Here is a 22,867-nt window from a genome sequence, read left to right on the forward strand (position 1 = left end):
CCAGAGGTCTCTATTAGAAGTCAAGGTTTACTATATGTTAAAACCATGTTTTATAATGAAACATTTGTAACTTTAATTCTGTTTCCTGGTAACCTCATAATGTGAATGGATGGTTGTCTCTGATGGTTAGTGATTGAAAGTAACATGTTGGGTGAATGATTGTTGGGGTTGGGGGGTGTTCTTAATAAGCCCTTGGAAAGCCAAGGAAGAAAGTTAAGAAAGCTGCTTGTCTGAGAAAATATTTCTTCATGTTTATTTAATTGATTGGATTGTTGAAGAGCAAATAAAAGTTCTCTTAGCATCATTTGGTGACCAGTGTGATAATCCTACTATTGACATTAAGTATTTAATTTTGAATTGTTTTATTACATATTGCAAACTCCATAAAGTATGAATGTTGGAAGTGAAAATAGAGGTTATCTATTCCAAACATTTCTGGGTTTTCCTCCAGTAGCTTCACTGTGATTGAGTAGAGTAGATTGATTATGTGAATCATAATCCCCCACCTCTAGTCAGTATTAATCATTAATATGATCTTTCTGTTTTGCTTTTCTAAAAAAAAGGATTCACCAGGATGACACAGAAATCAGCGGCAATTTTCTTTTCTTTTTTTCCTTTTCTTTTTTTTGAGACAAAGTCTCACTCTGTTGCCCTGAGTAGAGTGCCTTGGCGTCAGCCCAGCTCACAATAACCTCAAACTCCTGGGCTCGAGCAATCCTCCTGCCTCAGCCTCCTCAGTATCTGGGACTACAGGCACACACCATGACGCCCGGCTAATTTTTATATTTTTAGTAGAGATGGGGTCTTGCTCAGGCTGGTCTCGAACTCCTGGGCTCAAGCAATCCCCCTGCCTCAGCCTCCCAGAGTGCTAGGATTATAGGTGTGAGCCACCGCACCCAGACAGCGGCAATTTTCCATTTAATAGTTTGGGCCATTTAAAAAGTACTACTTAGAAAATCCTTTTTAATTGAGGCTTCACATATCCTTCAAACAGAATGGGGAAGAGTAAGATAAGACAAACAAGAAAGGAATGTATGTGTAAATAAAGTCTCACATTTATACTTGTAATTTTATTTTTAATTTTCTGATTTGTAATTAGTCACCTTTCTGATGGAGGAGTATTGAGAGAGGACAGCAGAGAGAATAAGTACATGCTCCAGTTCTGATTATTTAGTCTCTCACCAGTTTGGGGATACATTGCTATGTTCCTAGTCTAGGAAGTCTATATCTATTAGCTGATCATCTACCAATTTAGCCAAGAGCACATATAATTACTTGTTTGTTCCTTTAACTGAGCTCTCAACCCTGGAAAATAAGAAGCACATTTCACTTTGAAAAGAAGTTCTAAAGCAATCATTAGGTCTGTTAAACATAATTGTTGGAACTTTTTGTTTTGATTTTGCTTTTTGAAGCACCCTGTACAATCTGGATCCAACCTACTGCTCTGCCCTCGTATTCCACCTCTTCATTTTACTTGAACAAGCCTACCTTTATTACTTCCTGCATGGACTACTGTCAAGTCTTACAAGGTCTCTTCACTGTCACTATTGCTAGATGAAACACATTACTTCTTTGATCAAAGAAGTTCAGTGCCTCCAGCACTGACTATGCATTAAATATAAAATATGAGTAAATATGACCCAATTTATTAAATAGAAACCACTGGTTTCTATGTGACCCTGGTGAATCCTTTTCTTTAGGAAACCAAAATAGAAAGCTCATAGGCTGGCATTCAAAATCCTCCATAATTCTAGTCCCAACTTGTCTTTCCAACGATATTACTCAGTTTTCTTTTTCCTGACCCTACACTCCAGCCAAATGAGCCATTTATATTCATAACCAACACTTTCCTGCCTCTGTGTCTTCGCTTATGTTCCTTTACGTGGAATGCCCTTCCCCACTCACCTTCACATTTACAAAACCTATCCAGGTCAGTCCAGGAATGCTGTATTCCCATGATGAGAATAATCTTTTCTGCTCTGAATCCTCACGGCATTTTGATGCCTAACTCTCTTGTGGCACTTGGTATTATATGGTTTATCCTTTCAGGGCTCTATCCCTTTAAAGACTTCTGAATCATTTTTCTATCCTTACGATGCTGTACACGTAGTAAGGGATCAAAAATATGTATTCAGTAAGCTGACAAAGAGTAGTTTATTGCTCTGGATAAGTGCATTTGTCTGTTACTTCTTAAGGTTTTAAGTTAATTCTCAAATTCTTTTTTGTAGGTTCTCAGAGTTTTTATCAGGAACATAATGATGATATTCTGTGCCTCACTGTGAATCAGCACCCCAAATTTATCAACATAGTGGCAACTGGCCAAGTAGGTATGTTTCTATATTTTAAAAAGAAACAATTTGAAGCATTTGTTTTGTTCAAATAAATTCAGTATCCTAGGAAAAAATTAAAATATATTCATAGATTGTTCAAAATCCACACCCAATTATACCATATTATTTCTTCCAAGTACCTTTCTCTCACTTACTTTGATTATCTAAAGTGGTTTAGACAATTTGGATTTGAATAAACTATTGTATGATGGTTGAAATAGTTGGACTTATTCCTTTAGCAGAAATTTCTGGTCAGCAAAAAAGTTCAATAGCATCTAAAGCAGGAAAGGATTTGAAGAGGAAATGGTAAATAAGGGGAGCCACCTGCTTCAGCAGAGGTCAGGCTAGAAAGAAGGGAGAACCGCCGTCTGCTTCATGGTGCTAAATCCCTTCTGCCTTTTTCTTTTCTCTGGCGTTGATTTAATTTCACCAACAGTTTTAAACTATTTTGAAATACACCTGTCTTCTTTTACCTCTGTGAAAAACAAAGGCCATAAGTTCACAAACCAAACTGATGAGAGGATAGCAGGTTTTATTTAGGACATACCTGCCAACCCACTATCACTATGAATACAGCATAATAGATTTGGTCAATCACATCTTCACAACTCTGGTATAATTTGTAAAAATTATTAAAATCAGTGTGTTTGTTGGATCTCAGTGGGCCTTGATTGCTAGGCTAGCTGTCCTGGTGTCTTTTCTTTCTTCTTGACTAAGTTAATTTCTGCTTTTAATATCTTCATATTTCATGTAAGTACTAAACTGATCATTTGGGAACTTGTTCTCCGGGTAGCCTGGTTCTACAGCTATGCCACATAGACCCTTATATTTTTCTTTTTTGTGTAGTTTTCTACTTTTAAAGTTAATAGATTATTATTTCATCCATTATATAGAAATAGTCCAATCTTTATATATAAATATATAGGTCTAGCCTCTATTTGTCTAGTTCTTCTTTTTTGGAAGGCCCACCCTGGACATTCTCTAACTGTATTCCATGGAACAAGGTGTACATGAGAGCACAGGGATTTGCTTTTCATCAGGAAGCCTACCCCTCCAGTAGACCATGCTTTGGGTATCTGAAATTCCAGAATTCTCTACCAAATGGTCCTGAACCTGCTTCTGGGCCTGAATGAGCCTTTTCTCTGAGTCTATACTCCCAATGGCAGACTACACAACCAATGTATGTACTCTTTTTTTTTATTTTTGAGACAGAGTCTCACTTTGTTGCCCGGGCTAGAGTGCTGTGGCATCGGCCTAGCTCACAGCAACCTCAAACTCCTGGGCTCAAGCGATCCTTCTGCCTCAGCCTCCTGAGTAGCTGGGACTACAGGCATGCGCCACCATGCCCGGCTAATTTTTTCTGTATATTTTTGGTTGTCCAGCTAATTTCTTTCTATTTTTAGTAGAGACGTGGTCTTGCTCTTGCTCAGGCTGGTCTCAAACTCCTGAGCTCCAATAATCCACCCGCCTTGCCCTCCCAGAGTGCTAGGATTACAGGTGTGAGCCACTGTGCCCGGCCAATGTGTGTACTCTTGAGGGATGGCCATGGGGTAGCTGTTCAATGGGTGGGGAGGTGGAGTTTTGATGTGCAAGCTGGAGTAACCACACATCTTACTCAGTTTGCGTTGCCATAACAAATACCATAGAATGGGTGGCTTAAACAACAGAAATTTATTTCTCACAGTTCTGGAGGCTAAAAGTCTGAGATCAGAATGCTAATGTGGCTGGATTGTGGTGAGGGCCCTCTCCCTGGTTTGCAGATGGCCATCTTCTCACTATATCTTCACATGATAGGGAAAAATATTATCTTTCTCCTGTTTCTTCTTGTAAGGATACTAATCTCAATGTGAGGGCTCCACCCTCATGACCTAATAAACTCCTGATACCATCACACTGGGGATTAGGGTTCCAAAATATAAATCTGGGGGGAACACAAACATTCAGTCTGTAGCATCACACTTGAGTTTCCATGGCTCCTTGTGGTGTGGAATAGAGCTGGAGGTGGGAAAAGAATGGGACAGGTTGTCTCATGCTTCCCAAAACTCCAAGGAGTCCTAAATTTTTACGAGGCTTTCTACATCATTATAGGGGCATAATCATCGAGATAAGAGGATAGAACATATTTCATTTGATAATTTTTATCTTGATTGATAACTGTAAAATATTTAGACCAATAGTGTTTAAGCCGTCATTTGTACTCTTGTCCTAGACCCTGTAGATATTCAGTCATAAGCCTGATCTCCAAACCAAACACTCCCTGTCTTTCAACTATTCTTCATGTGGCATAGTTTCAAGTCTTCTCACCATTTGGTTGTAGCAGAGTATGCTCATAACTGAAAACAGCGTTTCCTGTGTGGTCTGCTCAGCAAAGTCAAGTACTTTATTCTCTTTTCCCTCATGTTCCAGGTCAGGACAATATGGGCCTATGATATCCATATGTGCTTAAAATCATTATTTCTTATGAACATAAGGCTCTGCCAAAGCCTTATGTCTTTGTTAAAAAATACAATCGCGTATGTTCAATGGATTCCTAAATTTTTACTCCTTTCTTTCTTGCTCTAAAGACAATCACTTTTAAAAGTTTGGTTAATAGGTATTTCCACCACAAATATAGTGAGCATAGAATTTCACATTTTCTTTCTTGGCAAACTTTTACTCATGTGGAGAATTTTTAGTTCAAAGAAAGAACATTTTTTCTTTCTTGAGTTATGTGGTAGGTAACCTTTACCATCATGTCTCTTAGATGGTTTAGATCTAATTCTTTCGTGGAGATAGAGATGCATTAAAACTCCAAAGGGCCTATTAGCAGTGCATTTTGTAAACCAAGGGTCATATCAATTTAAATCATATCAGTATTATTTTAAAAGTTATAATTAAAATTTTATGTAACTCATTATGTACAAAGAAACAATTTTTATCCAAAGAAAGATCAAAAGGTCATAGATGGAATAGATATGTATAATATAATTGAAGTGAATACATTGACTCACAGTTTAATTTAATGTAATAAAATTAATTTTGTATATGATACTTTATGATTTAAATTATTTTATGATAGTTATGTTTTTACAAATTTTACTGTTAGTATTTATTTATGGATAATTATTTTTCCATTATAGGTGATTCAGCAGACATGTCAGGTAAGAAAAATTAAACACTCTTCTGTTTTAGTTATATTGTTTGGTAATGATAGCCTGAATTTTTATAAAGTAAAAACTACTTGAACTTAAATACCCATAAAAAACCTGTGCTGTGGGTTATTTTTTTAAATGAAGAGTGCAACATTTTAATGTGATAATATTGAACTCAATCTACAGTAATAATGGCACTATTTTGATTTGGGATTTCTTTTTTTTTTTTTCCTTGAGACTGAGTCTCGCTCTGTTGCCCAGCTAGAGTGAGTGCTGTGGTGTCAGCCTAGCTCATAGCAACCTCAAACTCCTGGGCTTGAGCGATCCTCCTGCCTCAGCCTCCCCAGTAGCTGGGACTACAGGCATGCGCCACCATGCCCGGCTAATTTTTTCTATATATATTTTTAGTTGGCCAGATAATTTCTTTCTATTTTTTAGTAGAGACAGGGTCTCGCTCTTGCTCAGGCTGGTCTCAAACTCCTGATCTCGAGCAATCCACCCGCCTCGGCCTCCCAGAGTGCTAGGATTACAGGCGTGAGCCACCGTGCCTGGCCAGATTTGGGATTTCTTAAATGTACCTCCCAGTGCCCAGAATGAGACCTGTTCTCCCTCCAGGACATACACTTACATCTCCAGACAATAGTCTGTACTTTTACCCGTTTCAGGGTTTTCTAGTTTTGAACTACTGGCTACGTGGCCACCAGATACCTGAGGGAGTTCATTTACAGCTGCGTGGTGAAGCTGGAATTGGTTCTAGATGCTGGGTAGATGCAAAGCAGCCTAACTCTTCAAGTACTGACATTTCTCACCTCTGATGCCAGCTGTGCTTTGAGAAGGATACCTTAGCTTCACCGACTTCAAATAGAACAGGAGCACATTTCCTCCCCTTATCAGTGAAAAAAGCCTAATGCTTCAAATGTACATTTTTAATATAAAAGGAACATAAGTCTGTTTTACAAAAGTAAATCGACCAGCAAGAGAAGACTTGGCCTCTAATTTATACTGCTTTGCACTTCAGTCTGATATTAAGAAACAGCATTCTTCTTGAGTGAAATTTTGGGAATCAAACACCTACCCAGAATGTCCAGGGCTTTCGTTTTCAGAAGTTAGCATTTTTCTTTTGACTGTCAAAGTTATTAATTCTGACATTGTATTAGGAACATATTGGACAGTGGAAAAATCTCTCTGGATTTTTAGTAATATTTTTTTGGATAATACTTTCTGTACTGATTTCTTTTAATTTAAAGAACTATGAAGTCAGTTATATTATCTCCCAATGGCTAATTTAGCTTTTTTCTTTTATTAGCTGTTCTTTGTCCCCCAACCATCTCCTGATATTTGGTAGAATAACACCTTCATACACCGCTTGCCTCCTAACCTAAAATACTGTATCCACATGTAGTTATAATGTATATAACAGTTTAACCTCAAGGTTGTTGCAGTCGGGCCCCCTGTGCCTGAGATACCAATACAGAGTGTGTTCACATTTAGCCATGGGGTGGGCTCAAAAACCTGATACCAGGGTTGATGTGGATTACCTAGAAGCCTTCCTGCAGTATTCGTAAGGTGTTTTTATTTTGTCATTGTCACTGTGTGTGTGTGGTATTGTGTTTTTAAAGTGAATCTTGTATTAAAATGTAATTTCTAATGTTTAACGCAAAATGTTTTTTATTTGTTATACAGTATGTATTACAGAGAAGTACCTTAAAAGTTTTTGTTATTGTTCTCCTCATAAGTATTCCTGAGCACTTCCATAGTATTCATTTGGCTTCACTGTCAAAAGTAGTTATTCTGTGCAGTTGTAGCCCGGGAAAAGGAAGAACAAGAAGGCCCCATTGAATGGGTTTCCTGGCTTTAGACGTCTTGGCCTTGATGGGGTGTTAGCAGGGCCTGCGTGTATGTTGGATCCTGCAGAGCAGGTCAGGCTGGTTCAGAGGCCCACACTGAGGGGGAGGCACCCCTAAGTGGTGCAAAGCCTCAAGCCCATGAATCTCACTCCAGTCATCTCTGGTGTCACCCGCTGCTGTGGCTCTGGCAGGTCCTCCAAGCTCCCTAGTATCCCGCAGCCCCAATGTGTGAATGGCGTTGTTGCACTGACCATGCATGCAAAGGACATTGGCATCCGGTTAGCACTCCTTTTCCCTTTTTCAGTATTAGGTTCTGATTTGCCCCTTGCCATTGTTTTCAAAGATAAGGAATGTCAGTAACGTTTTGAAGGACCAATAAACAGCCTCTTGTAAATTAAACCTCTTCCTGTGGAAGCAAGCGCTGCTCCTAAAGGGAAAGTCCCTGCTTTGCATTGAGAACGGTGTGGGGATCAGTGTCTGTGTATGTGATTTGTTTTATTGAGTTGGTTTGCTTTATAGTTTTTCTTTTTTAAAAAAATATATCCTCTCCCACATTACTAATTTCTGTTTTTGAGAGGTTGAGTCTCAAAGTGTAAAACATAAACCTCCATTCATAAGGTGGATATTGTAAGCTTGACAGTGGTTGTCAAAGTGATTTAACTTTGACTACTTCTTACAGCGTCCATATCAAACTGCTTAGTGTAATAAGGTTTTTTGGATTGGCCGGCGCCAGAGAAAGAAAGACGAGGAGAGTTGAAAGGGATAAGTAAAGAGGCTTTATTGGGGTGCTCCCAGGTGAGGGTAACGAGTCCCAAGAGAGGGACCTGGGTGAGATTTTCGGGGCCCAGGGGAGAGAGAGAGAGAGAGAGAGACCTGAAAAGTCACGTCACCCAGAAGTTTTGAGTGGGCTTATATATGTTTTTAGGGCTGGAGGTAGGGGTTTCTTTGGCAGGAAGATTTATGGTAGGGAGAGCAAGGAATTGTCCCTTGCAGTTTTAGGGCAGGTATTGAGAAATAGGAGGGGCTGGTGGTACGTGTGGACTCTAGGAACCGAGACTCTTATCAGGGTAACCATCCAGGTGTGGTTGTCCTTTAACTTAGCTGGACCTTGCAGGCATTGTCCTTGTAGGCTTCTTCTTTTTCCATTAGGGAGGGGAGGGGTGCCCACCACCAGCCTTACAGTTAAGAAGGCCAGGGGAGGGGGTAGGCAATTCTTCTCAATGAATGGATTTTTGTTGTTGTTTTTGCATGTTTAATAGAGAAGTGTCTTTTGTTCCTTGGGAGAGCCTGGCCTTTGAATATGCACATAATCTTTGAATTGTGCCTACTAAATGATAGCAGGGGACTTTGCTACCCAAGGAATTCTGACTTTCTGGGATTATAGTAGTAATTCCCAGCCGTACTCTGGACTTATTTTGCTAACCATAATTGGGCAACTGTAAATTACTGCTGTGTTAATATTTTAAAACACTGGGATAGTCCAGTTCTAACTTGTAATTAATTATGTTTGCCAATTATCTGTTTGAAATAAATTTGTGTCTGAACAACTATTGAAACTGTTAAATTGTACAGACATAATTCATGACAGCTTTGTACTGTGGAATGTGCTTAATAAAAAGCAAAAAGTTTGGCCTTTGACCAGTAAATCAAGTATGAGTATTATGCAGTACAATCAATAAATCAGTAAAATGTTTGTGAAAAGTTGTTGGGATTGGTTTTTCAGAGAGAGCTAGTCATGGTGGAAAGGGAAGAATGGAACCTGGATACTGACAACAGCACAACTATGTCGGCTCTGCCAGCTCTGATTTGTGTTAGGGGAGGTAACTTAACTTCTCTGAACCTGCGTTCAGGGGAAAACATACCTGCCTAGAAGGTAGGGATTAGAAAATATGAGATGTATCCAGTAACATGCCTGCTGTGATAGGCACTTAATACCTGATGGCCTCCCAGAAGAGAGGGTGTAAGAGTCGTATATGTCCTACCTGAGCACTTCAAATGACCATTTTGATAGGAGAAAATAAAATATACTTAATAAACATACTTTTATCTTTCTTTAGTAACTTAGGTCCTGAGAATTTGCAGTAATTTTAACTTTAAATACTGTTACTGATGTAAGTTTAGAACAGTCTAAATTTGTAGCAATCCCACAACATAGCATACCTATAGGTTTTAAAACATAAATTCCTGGCATCAGCTTCTTGCCATCTTCTTTAATTTTTTATAAAAATATGAGCTCAGTGTTTCAATTTGAGATTACTTGCTGTTTAAGTCTTAGATAAATGTAACTTTTTAATTTGTGACATATTAAATTTGGAGGCAAAAACAACAGTGATATTTCTCAAAGATCCATCGTATACCTCATCACATTTTGGTAAATATGTGGACTGCCCAGAATTGCTTTTTTAAACATATATAAAAGTATTTATATAATATTTATCACTGGCAAAAAGTTATAGAGCAATCTACTAGTATGTATTTACATTTTATATTTAAGGCACCTAACATTCCTATCGAGATTAAGTTTATTTGTGCCCCAGGATACTTTGACTTTTTTTTTTTTTTACTTTTCTGTTTTCTCAAAAGCCTATGAAATTGATAGTACTTTGATTTTTAATAAATGAGAAACATTCTAATTTTAGTCCAATACTTATTGTGATAAATTTTTTAAACATAAATAACCTACTTTATTATATGGCAAATTTGATGTCTATTTCTATGTAGTTTTGATATTTTACAGTTGTATAAATCTTTAAATAATTTCTACTTAATAATACTCAAATTTAAATTTCTGGTTTCATATAAACTGTTTTCTTTGAAAAACTATCAGATTTAATTTATCATTGTGTACTATAAATAGCACACGATATAAAATATAACCTAAATGTTTCAGAATATTTTCTTTAGAGACCAAAATTTCTTTCTGTCTTGAATGATTTAAGGCAGCTTGTCTTATTTAATGTTTCTCTATTTTTAAAATATTTATAACATTTATAATTTGAAGCAAATGTATTTTAGTATTTTGATTATTTTACTAAAAGCACTTATGTTCTGAGTGAATCAGCTGCTGAATTAACTTATCTATTCATTAATAATTAGCAGAGGATGCACCTCATGAAAAACGGATAGAACAAAGCTATGATCTTTGTAATTTGGAAAATACAGAGAATTTTTTTAAGCAGCAGAAACAGGCAACACAAGATGAATAATAAACACTTTTTTAAAAAAGATAAACAGTTTTATCTTTCTCATGAAATCCTGTAAGGTCTTATAAAGTGATATGAATTTAGCTTTTTACCAGATATTTATCTGTATGGTTGAAAATTTCCTTTGAGATCTATCTACTGCCATTCTCAATTTGTGACTGCTTTTCATTTTTCCTTCAGATAACATCACTACTGAATGTATGTTTGTATTAGATCATTAAATATGAAATGTCTGATTTCAAATCAGAAGTTTAGTTTATTATATCTCAAACAAGAAGCAGTACAATTAATCAAAGTCTAAACTGAAACTTTCTACACAGTTTTGCCATCTTAGTGGTAGCTAGTTTCTGCTAGCATCAAGGAAGCCTGGAGAGAGAGTGGCGATAAAATTGTGAAAGGAATTTTCCACAGCTTGTTGAGAATTGAATATTTTCCCTTGCAAGAAGTGGTCCAAAGCCTGAAAGGAAGTGGTAGTCAGTTGGTGCAAGGACTGGTGAATAGGTGGATGACAGAGTTTCCAAGTCCAGCTTCTATAGTTTGAGCAGCATTGTTTTTTGTAACATGTGGTCTTGCAAGAGGATTGGCCTGTCTCTATTGACCAATCTCAGCTGCTTAATCACAAGCATCATCAGTTCATCCAATTGGTTGCAGTAGACATACGCTATAATAGATTGACTAGGTTTCATGAAGTTGTAGTGGATAATACTAGTGCTGGACCACCAGACACCATTAGCTTTTTTGATGAATATTCGGTTTTGGACTGTGTTTTGGCACTTCATCTTTATCAACCATTGTGCCGAACACTTGCGATTGTCAAAAAGAATCCATTTTTCATCACATGTAACAATACAGTGTAGAAATGGTTCGCCTTTATGGCATGACATCAAAGAAAGGCAAGCCTCAAGATGATTTCTCTTCTGATGCTTGTTTAAGTCATGCGGTACCCATCTGTCCAGCTTCTTTACCTTGCCCATTTGTTTCAAATGGTCCGGTATTGTTGGAATAGTAATGTCAAACTTTGCTGCTAGTTCATGCATAGGTTGAGATGGATTCACTTCCCCTATAGCTTTCACCTTATTATTATCTATTTTGGTCATAGGTCACCCATATGGCTCATTTTCAAGATTAAAATCACCGGAATGGAACTTCTCAAACCATCAACGTACTGTGCATTCATTAGCCACATCCTTCCCAAACACTTCACTGATATTTCGAGCTGACTGCAATTCGTTGGTTCCACAGTGGAACTCATATTAAAAAATAACACAGATTTTGACATCCATCGTTTCACAAAATTGCTTTACAAAAAAATTTGAAAGATAATCACAAGCCAAAATGTATGTTTGAAAGAATGAGGATGTACCTTCACAATAAAAAAGATAAAAGTGTCAAAGTGAATTATCAGAAATATCAACTGTCAAACTTAGTACTTAAGGAAATCAGACATTTTGTACTTAATAACCTTTCATATGTATTTATAATATTTGTATAGTTCCCCATATAATTATATAAAGATTAAAATGTACATAATACACGCATTATTTTTGAGTTGTTTAAATTTGTGATTGCCTGATTAGCTTGTCTAAATGCTATTTTTCCAAAAGTGCAATTTGAATAGGGCCTGAAAAAGTGTTCTATATTCTTTTCCTTTTCTTTCCCTTTCCCTTTCTTTCCATTTTAAAATTTAGTCTTAGTTTTGAGGTGTTCTTTGTTAAATACAGTTATTTTGTACATATTTTTCCATGTTTCAGAGATGAATATGCATTAGCTTTAAAAATGCAAACATAACAGGTATGTTACAATTTTTGGATTTTATCTTTATTTAGCTACAGCTCCTTCTATCCACATCTGGGACGCAGTGAATAAGCAGACTTTATCCATACTAAGATGCTACCATTCCAAGGGAGTATGTTCAGTCAGCTTCAGTGCTACTGGCAAACTATTGCTGTCTGTGGGACTAGACCCAGAACATACTATTACCATTTGGAGATGGCAGGAAGGTAGGATTGTTTTTCTGTGTGTGTTATTTTTAAAAAGAAGAAACTAGGGTAACGTGAATTCTGTAGCCCTACACAGTATACACTACCAGGGGGTGGTATCATAAGTATGTTCTACTTTAAAAGCCCAGCAAAACTGTAAGCTCATAAAACAGATAAATTAATGAAACCATTATTAGTATTATAAACGATTCACTGTTATTTCCTTTCAATAAGGAACTATGTATGTCTTTGCTAATTATTAACGATTTGATTGGTTATCTTACTACAGAATGAAAATCAAGTATATTTTAAATAATAAGGGAAGATCAATAGGGTAATATTACCTAACATATTTTAGACAAAACTTCTAAGTTATATAAAAAGAAGTTGCCAGGTGCAGTAGCTCATGCCTGCAATCCCAACAGTTTGGGAAGCTGAGGTGGGAGGATTGCTTAAGCTCAGGAGTTCAACACCAGCCTGGGCCACATAGTGACACCCTGTCTCTACAAAAAATTTTAAAAATTAGCGGGGCATGGTGGTGCATGCTGGTATTTCCAGCTACTCACAGGGCTGAGGCAGGAGTATCACTCAAGCCCAGGAGTTTAAGGCTGCAGTGAGCCATTGCACTCCAGCCTGGGTGACAGAGCAAGATCCTGTCTCAAAACTGATAGTAATAAAATAAATAAATAGATAGAAGTTAATGGAGCTACACAGAAAAAAAGTAAGACATGGTCCCTAAAATCTACAATGGTCCCTAAATGGTAATGAAGCTCTCCATACATCACAAATCATTTGCAAAGATATGTGAAAAATACTCACTACACAAGTTAAATTGTATCTCATATGATTGCTAGGTAGCAGAGCAAAGGTCATGGCCCTCTCTTTGTATAAACATTTTGGTTTCTTTTTTGTTGTTGTTGAGATAGAGTCTTGCTCTGTTGCCCAGGCTATAGTGCCACGGTGTCAGCCTAGCTCGCAGCAACCTCAAACTCCTGGGCTCAGCCTCCCGAGTAGCTGGGACTACAGCTGCGCACCACCACGCCCAGCTAATTTTCTCTATTTTTAATAGAGACGGGGTCTCGCTCTTGCTCAGGCAGGTCAAACTCCTGCCCTCACGCGATCCTCCCGCCTCAGCCTCCTTAAGCGCTAGGATTACAGGGGCGAGCCACTGCACCAGGCCCACGCATTTGTGTTTTGAACTATATATTTTACTTAACTGTTTCATTCTAATTGTCGATTAGCTTGGTTCCTATAATAACCTAGATGACTTTGTTGTATTTTCATCAGGTGCCAAAATTGCCAGCAGAGCTGGTCACAACCAACGTATTTTTGTGGCAGAATTCCGACCAGATTCCGATACCCAGTTTGTCTCTGTGGGAGTAAAACATGTGAAGTTCTGGACCCTAGTGGGAAGGGCTCTTCTTAGCAAAAAGGGGCTCCTGAGCACATTGCAAGATGCCCGGATGCAGACCATGCTGGCTGTTGCATTTGGTGCAGTATGTCTCTTAAAATGCGTGTGGCGGTGTGACTTTGACTACTTTACATTTTCTTGCCTTAGATACATAAGCCACGTTAATGTTTCATCTTTCAAAAATCTAATGCTTTCTTTCAGAAATTGGGGAGTAGAAAGTAAGTTAATGAGAAGGAAGAAGGATTGTGACAAAACATTTGAGTCCTTGGGCCATTGCCATTCTCAAAAGCCTTCATTAATCTTATAATTGTTACCCTAAATATTCCAAAATTTGTCTTTCTAGTAGTTGCTCATGGTCCTAAAAATTTGTCAGAGTAAAAGAAAGGTAAATCAAAAAATATAATTTTCAAGTGACTTAACTTGGTATTTGGGTTTAGGATTTCCTTTGTTTTTTATCATTTTTACCCACTGCTTACCATATAGCTGGAAGTGTTCCGAACCAAAGTCTCTAATTCAGGGGAAGAAGGAGATAGAGAGACAACAGGAGAGGGCACAACTCCTGGTTTCTATAGAACAGTGTTCGAGTCCTCCTCTCCCCTCCCCTTACTGCATCCCACCTGGGCCTGCGGTTTACAATCCACGCCTTTTTCCTTTTATATTCTGCTTTGGCTAGGCTTTATAAATCCATTGGTGCATCAAAAAACTTAAGTGGATGTGCTTATTACAGTGTTTATGTGGGTATGCAATATTTGTAGGAAGAAAATTATAGTTTTAAAACCATTACGTACATTTATGTTTTTGAGAAAAAGACCATTGAAAATGTTGGTCATGCCATGTCCAACTTCAGCTGAACATTTTGGGTATTCTTTATGTAAGACCAGTAGTTCATTTCCAGAAGACCCCACACATTCACATGCTTCTGGCATTTAATTTGCCCATGTAGATTAACTTTCTTCCCACGTGTAAAATTGCTTATGTAGTCAATTGCCTGTTCTTAATAGAAAATAAACTTGAAGATTAAAATATTAGAAACAATTGGCTTTTAATGTATGAAATATAGTATACTCGGAGAGAAAGTTTTCTTACATAACAAGGTAGGTTTATGTTCAGTTAAGCATTTTTGAGCATCGTGTATGCTAGGGGCTAAGAGAGCAAGGGAAATAAATACTGGTTTCTGTACCTGAAGCATTTACATTCTAAGTGCAGATAGCCATGAATTAATGATGCTCCTAGACCTGCATCCTAGTTAATGAAATCTGCAAAACTCCTACAACTTTGCCATAGACAAGAGTTTTACTTTCTATGACAAAATACTTTACCAAACCTAATAAAAAGTTCTCTTCACTTCCTATTGTTATTCTTTCACTCTCAGTTACTAATGACTTTTAAAATTATTTATGGGGCAGCTAGAGGGAAGCAATCCAAAGGAACACTATAGACTAGAATTGTGGTATTTTAGAATTGGAAGGAAGGACTTGTCCAAGGTTATTCCACCTACTAAGCAACAGACCTGGAAAAGGAAAAAGCCCTGGCAAAGCTAAGCCTCGAGTTTAGGGGTCTTGACTCTTGAGTGCAGCGCGTCTCCCACCACCCCATGCATGCTCTTTATGTCCAGGAAGGAGGCAGCGTTACAGTTACGTAGAAAATTACATCTATCTGAAGCCTATTTGAACTTTTGATGAGTTTGTCTCCCCCTTTCCCCACTCCTTTTCAGAATAACTTGACGTTTACAGGTACCATCAGTGGTGATGTCTGTGTGTGGAAAGATCACATATTGTGTAGAATCGTGGCCAGAGCTCACAACGGGCCTGTGTTTGCCATGTACACTACCCTACGAGACGGACTTATTGTGACTGGTGGCAAGGAAAGGCCGTGAGTCCTCTTCTTTTCACAGCCTCACTGAATATTTATGCATTTGTGATCTACCTGGGGTTTGCAGTGAGGTATTCTGGTTCCTTCTAGGCAGGCTACACAGATCACCCTCTCTGACCTTCCTCCTCACGTGCTTCTCCCTCATTGCCTTTCATGCGCCTTCTTCATTCTCCTTTCTGGTCTTAAATCACCTCCAGTTGTTTTTTGCGTTGGAGATAAACCTGAACTCCAACTGGGGTGATTCTTTTTCTGAGGTGTGGACATACAGTTGCCTTACAAGTTAAGAATTGATTTGCTTGATGCCTATTTGCCTGTGTAAGTATTTGCTGTGTGACGGGGGCTGTGGGGGGTGGGGAGGAATTGCCTGGTCTCTTTTATTCAACATGGATACAAAGGGGTAAAGTGCATATTTTTGAATTAGAAAAGGATGAGAGGATGCTAGACACAAACTCTGTCTTATTTGCTTTTGCTTGAGGCACACCTGTTAGACAAATTGTTTTATATAAGACCTCAAAATTTAACTCTGAGGAGAGGCCATTTTCCGAGTGATTTTCAAATCTGGTATAAGTAACCATATACTTATTATTGATTTGTCATCAACATAGTGATATGCACGTTGAAATGTGATACTTAAGTGACTAAGAAATACATTTCAGTACAGGGCTGAAAGAACCCATGTATGTTGAACTCAAGTGCAGAAACTTTTGCCTTTCACGTAAAGGAGGAATGCACATGGACACGTTTTTTCTAAGACAAGCAATTCATCTAGCAGAGAATGAATACATTTTTCAGTTCTTTCAAGAGAAAATTCATAAATGGGCTGCACTTTCTTTTTACATATTACTCCAACACTTGTATCTCCCATGTTATCTAGTTTTGCACACCCTACTCTCTAGTAGCCTACTAAACTGTTTCAGTGGGATATTTTACTAATGGTAGGAAAAGAAATATGCTTTTTTTTTGGTCCTTAAAAATACACTCTAGCATAGTATGGGTAATCCTGTTACCTCACCTACATTTCCATTATCTCTTTAATGCTACAAATTCTTTTGTGTTATCTTTTTAATCAAAAAGTATTATGAAAAGATAATGTGCAGTGGAGGCTAAAATTATGCTCATGCCAGGAAAAATGAATTTTCCACAAAATAAAATTTTCTGAAATCAGATGTTTTATTTTGACAGAGATACAATATATCCTAAAATTGCCATAGAAAATTTAGAATAATATTAAAATTATAAATATCAGGGCCTTTTTTTTTGGGGGGGCAGGGTCTTGCTCTGTCACCCAGGCTGGAGTACAGTACCATGATCATAGCTCACTGTAACCTTGAACTCCTGGCCTCAAGTGATCCTCCTGCCTCAGCCTCCCTGGTAACTAGGACTACCGCGCCTAGCTAATGTTTTAATATTTTTGTAGAGAGAGGCTCTCGCTATGTTGCCCAGGCTGGTCTTCAACTCCTGGCCTTGAGCGATCCTCCTGCCTCGGCTTCCCAAAGTGCTGGGATTACAGGCATGAGCCACCATGCCAGACCCCCTGGGGCCTTTTTTTTTTTTTTTTAGTATTCTGCTTATAACTTAGTATTTGTATATAATAGCCAATAATAAATGCTTATTTTGGTTTGGTTGTTATTTACTTAGGTCAAAAGAAGGAGGAGCAGTTAAACTGTGGGATCAGGAACTGAGGCGATGCCGTGCCTTCAGGCTTGAGACAGGACAAGTCACAGATTGTGTTCGTTCTGTGTGCAGAGGCAAAGTAAGATGTTCCATGAGCCAATATGGTGCAGCAGAAAACAGAGTGGTTATGACTGTGATTCTCTCGCTCTTTGCAATCCAATGAATACTTAATAATGCATAAAAAGAGATTTGCTTGCCAACATTACTCTGCCTTTCTCTGTTGCTTTCTTTGTGGTTCCACAGTTGGCACCAGAGCAGTCCATAGGATAGGAAGCTACTCTGTCTAAACCCTGTATTTAAACTTCCATATTTTCTTGAATCTGCTAATTGAACTATGGTAGACAGAATTGAAAATCCTTGCCAGTTGATTCATTTTGATTAGGAGAGCCGTCTCCATTTTTTAAAAACACATTCCCTGGATAAAGAAAATGTGGTGTAAGTTCCCAATGGAATACTATTCACTCAAAAAAGAATGAAATTTTGTCATTCATGGCAACATGGATGAGCCTAGAGGATATTAAGTGAAATAAGCCAGGAACAGAATGATGAATATCATATGTTCTCACTCATATGCAGAAGGTAATAAAAAAGTTGATCTCATAGAAGTAGAGAGTAGAATAGTGGTTACTAGAGGCTGGGAAAGGTAGGCGACAGAGAGAGATTGGTCAAAGGATACAAAATTTCAGCTAGTTAGAAGCAATAAGTTCTAGTATTCTATAGCACTGTAGGATAACTATAGTTAGCAATAATTTACTATATATTTTTGAATAGCTAGAGAGGATTCTGAATGCTCCCATCACAAATGTTTGAGGTAATAGATATGCTAATTACCCTGCACCCCATAAATATGTACAATTATGTATAAATGAAAATTTTTTTTAAACTACACATTCCTATAAAAATTTTGAGCATGCAGGTACTCATTAAGTGTATTTATAAATCTTATACAGGTATTATCTTTAGTCTGCATATTAAATATTAGTTAAGCTTACTTTTTAACTAAAAAAATAAATTCTAGTACTTTCTTCCTATATCCCAGTGCACTTACCCCTCTTTGGAGATCCCAAGATGATCATAGTCAAAGTCGAAACTTTGATTATTGAAGAATCCAGGTGTATTGCCATAAAGAAATATTCTGTTCTTTAGCATGGACTCTAACATGCAACCCAACCCAGTGTTCTTACAGATGTGCCCCCAGTCATAGAAAACTTTGCATGACCTAATGATTGGCTTGCATCTAGATGAGCTTGAAGCAAAAAGTTCTTTAAAAGCAGTTCAGTAGGGTCATTCTTATATTATTAAGAAGAGCAACTGCTGTATTACATTAAATGTACTGATCCTACTTGTGTTTCAGGGCAAAATACTAGTAGGGACAAGGAATGCTGAAATAATTGAAGTTGGAGAGAAAAACGCAGCATGTAATATTTTAGTTAATGGTCATGTGGATGGACCAATTTGGGGACTGGCAACACATCCTTCCAGGGATTTTTTCCTTTCTGCTGCAGAAGATGGGACAGTGAGACTGTGGGATATTGCTGATAAAGTAGGTACAAATAGTTTTTTAAAAGATGTTACAATTTCTTAGAAGTCCTAAATTGCTAGTGCATAAAGAAAAACTATCTCAGACTCGTGCTGAGAATTTTGGGGGGCAAATGGTTTAATTTGTAAGTACTTCACTTAATGTAGTTTTCTGTGACTCTCTTGGTTTTTATGCAGAAGATGTTAAACAAAGTAAATTTGGGACACGCTGCTCGTACTGTGTGTTACAGCCCTGAAGGAGACATGGTGGCTATTGGAATGAAAAATGGAGAATTTATTATTTTACTAGTGAGCTCTCTAAAAATATGGGGAAAGAAGAGAGATAGACGATGTGCAATCCATGATATCAGGTTAGTCAATAAATGGAATAGAATTTCTAGTGTATAAATGACTCGGCTTGCATTTGAAAAACTTTCCTTAGCTACACCTTCAAAAAAGGTCCTGAGGGCCTGTAGCATTTTACCACATCCTAAGTTGCATGCTGAAAGATGGCTATTTATATACTTAATTTTCCTTGCTAAATTACAAACGCACTGGGCACCAACCAGTGCCTCCTAATACCAAGTACTACATAATGTTTGACAAGTGCGTGTCACACTAGACACGTCCAGTTAAGTTCATCATGCTAACAGCTGTCTCCTACTGTCATGCAAGAGAGCCATCCGAACTTCAAAAGTTGCCATCCTGGAAAACTAAAGTTGTAACTCCAAACATATCTTCTCTCAATAATGTCAATTTGGGAATATATAGTTTATTCACTTGATCAATTCCTGTGAACATCTATGTCCCAGAATCTGAATCAATTTAAACCTTTCTTGAAACCTTTTTCAGTGCTTAAGCTTGTTTCAACAGTGGCTACCGTTTACTGAGCACTTGTGATCTGTAGCCAGTACTGTCAAAAGCTTGTATTCTTTTCACCAGCAAAATCCTTTTACAAATGAAACCTTCCTCGTTATAAACCTTCAATACACAAAACAGTAACAGTGGCTCCCCTTAGCTCCCACGTGTCCCTAGACGCCTCAACAAGACTTATGGAACATTTTCAAAAGACTGAATTTTCCCATACTGACCCCAGTCATTGCTAAGCAAATAGTATTTCACTTGGTCTTTTAAGTAAGTTCTTCCAAGCTGCAAGTAGTGTCATTTCATCTTAATAACCTGAGGTGAGTTTAGCTGGGCTGTGTTCTTCACTTAGTATTAATATTTTTCCAGATGAAAGAATCCTATCTTAATGAATTATGTTAACTTAGTAAATTATGTAATGTTAATGGTTCTTTAAAACTGAGATATATTTAAAGGAATTAGGAGATGACAATGAGGCAGTATTTAAAATTGAAGTAAAATATAAAGTTTTCTTATTTCAAGTAACACAGACAAATATAACTTAAGTATACATAACCAGTTGTGTCTGTCAGGTAAATCTATTTGAGGCCTTATATCACACATAATCTTAATTTTCAATCGCTAGAAAGGAAAAGTCAGATCTTAAATATTTATTTCATGTGGTCTAATGCATCTTTACATGTTTTCCTTCATATTCAGATTTAGTCCAGATTCGCGGTATCTGGCAGTGGGTTCCAGTGAGAACTCAGTGGATTTTTATGACCTAACATTGGGCCCCACCCTTAACAGAATCAGCTACTGCAAAGATATTCCAAGCTTTGTCATTCAGATGGACTTCTCTGCAGATAGCAGGTATCTCCAGGTATGGTATCAATACTGTGTACCCAGTTCACAAGGGTAGTTCTGCTTTTACATTTCGTGTTAGTGAAAACATTTAAAGCTCCCAAGTTTCAGAGCTTCCCAGGTCTTGCCTTGGTATCTTCTGACCTACATCTCCCCGTTTCCTTCCCACTTGCCAGTCCTTTTCTCTTTTTCTAACGCTTTTGTAGCGGTTGTTTGCATTCTTCATGTTAGACATGTAAATCTAGCAGCAATACGCTAGTATTCTATAAACTCCTTGTGGATTTTGCCTCTCTCCTAATGGAATTCTTGTCCCATTTTAATATGACGAAAGGTCTCTAGTGGCTGCTACAAACGGCATGTCTATGAAGTGCCTTCAGGAAAACATCTTATGGATCATGCTGCTATTGACAGAATTACTTGGGCTACATGGACTAGGTAATACTTTATATATTCAGAAGGGAAGAAGTCACTTTTTGAAGGTCAGTTGGAAAAACTGAAAAATCCTATTTTTGAACAGAACCGTTCCACTAGAGAATAGTAATGAGTTTCAAGTTTTTATTACCATATCCTGAATTCTTCTTAAGAAGAGAATAATGGTGTGTTCACGCTGGGACCCCATATGATTGAACTTATTTCCATGCTTTATCAACTTTCATGATTTATCAAGTTCTTTTAAAGAAAAAAAATCTAAGTCATGACTTTAAAGATGCCATGATATTTTTCTTAACGTTAAATTTAATAACAAGCAATAAAAACATATATTGGGTGCTGTTAAGCAACTGTATTTGTTATCTAAAGGAATGCTATCTTGAAGCTGTTAGTAATTGAAAGCTTATCAACTTGTTCAGATTTGCTGGATATAAACAGATAACTATGAGTATCCATTTTTTGGTCCATGAAAAATACCATCAAATTCCTATTATCACTGTTGAAAAATTTTTTTTTCTAGAAACAGGATTTTCCTATGTTGCCCAGGCTGGCCTTGACCTCTTGGGGGCTTAAGCAATCCTCCCACCTCAGCCTCCAGAGTAGCTGGGACTACAGGTGTGCACCACCAAGCCCAGCTTATAAGTATCACTTTTAATTTGAAAAGCATTTTCTGTCAGCTTTCATAAAGCATTAATTGAATCTTAAAAGGATTATTTAATCTATAAGCCCTCCAAATGATAAAATTTCATTTTAAGAAGGTGAGAGGTATTATCCTGATGAAATTCAGGCCTCTAACAACTTGCCTTATCACAATTTACTTCCTGTATGTTAAATAACATGATTAGGTATTTAAGAGATTAATTGCCAAGAAACTTTTTTAGTATGGTAAACCTGTCTACTACACTTGATACAGTGGATTTTCTTTTGTTCCATCCATCTAGTATTCTAGGAGAGGAAGTTATGGGAATTTGGTCCAGACATGCAGAGAAAGCCGATGTCAACTGTGCCTGTGTATCTCATTCAGGAATCAGCCTTGTAACAGGAGATGACTTTGGCATGGTTAAGTTATTTGACTTCCCATGTCCAGAAAAATTTGTAAGTTTGTGTTTTGTGTAGTATATCATTCTACTCCTAATTTTGATGTCTGATCACTAGTACTTTTTCCTACATAACTTAATATTTAAAATATTTTGTCCTAATTTGAAAATACTTTTAAATTTGTATTCTAAATTTTTTCGCAAACTTTTTAACCCATTACTCTGAAATAAAAACTATTAAAAACAAATCTCCTCCTTCCAAATACCATCTTTGGAAACTATCCTAATAAAGCTGTGATTACCTTTTCACCAAACCAATCAGTTATCAAATTTCAAATGTTTTTCCTCAGAGAAAAATTTTCAGAGTACCTAGAGACATCTCACTGCCCAAATAACCTGGTTTGTGTTAAGTGCAGATCCATTACTCACTCTGTAAAAGCATCTGAATCATCGGCTGTGGTCCCAACTCCCTGCTGCCTCCATAGTTCTTGTGTTAGAGATTACAGTTTCTAATGGGTACCTTTGACTTGTGCATGCTTCAAATACCCTAACTTTGTCATTGTTTTTTAGGCAAAGCACAAAAGGTTCTTGGGTCATTCACCCCATGTGACAAATATTCGATTTACCAGTGGTGATCGACATGTTATTAGTGCTGGAGGTGATGACTTCAGGTTAGTAATTTTCTCAGCCCAAGAAGAGCAGACTATCTTTTACTATAATAGTTAAGAG

At 37.4% G+C, this 22,867-nt stretch overlaps 1 protein-coding gene across 1 annotated transcript in view; it reads left to right on the forward strand.

Annotated features, from left to right (window-relative positions):
• The window catches only part of EML5 (EMAP like 5), a 126,133-nt gene that overhangs the window by 99,326 nt on the left and 3,940 nt on the right, over window positions 1-22,867 (forward strand). Inside the window, exons 30-41 of the mRNA XM_045562309.1 lie at window positions 2,229-2,327; window positions 5,450-5,470; window positions 12,338-12,511; window positions 13,778-13,986; window positions 15,616-15,773; window positions 17,412-17,526; window positions 18,802-18,990; window positions 19,164-19,336; window positions 20,529-20,691; window positions 21,004-21,107; window positions 22,043-22,196; window positions 22,709-22,809. Of these exons, the coding sequence (XP_045418265.1) occupies window positions 2,229-2,327; window positions 5,450-5,470; window positions 12,338-12,511; window positions 13,778-13,986; window positions 15,616-15,773; window positions 17,412-17,526; window positions 18,802-18,990; window positions 19,164-19,336; window positions 20,529-20,691; window positions 21,004-21,107; window positions 22,043-22,196; window positions 22,709-22,809 (1,660 nt within the window). The remainder of the gene's footprint in view (window positions 1-2,228; window positions 2,328-5,449; window positions 5,471-12,337; window positions 12,512-13,777; window positions 13,987-15,615; window positions 15,774-17,411; window positions 17,527-18,801; window positions 18,991-19,163; window positions 19,337-20,528; window positions 20,692-21,003; window positions 21,108-22,042; window positions 22,197-22,708; window positions 22,810-22,867) is intronic.

The sequence above is a fragment of the Lemur catta genome, chromosome 1 (assembly GCF_020740605.2).
Source record: "Lemur catta isolate mLemCat1 chromosome 1, mLemCat1.pri, whole genome shotgun sequence".
Taxonomy (NCBI): Eukaryota; Metazoa; Chordata; class Mammalia; order Primates; family Lemuridae; genus Lemur; species Lemur catta.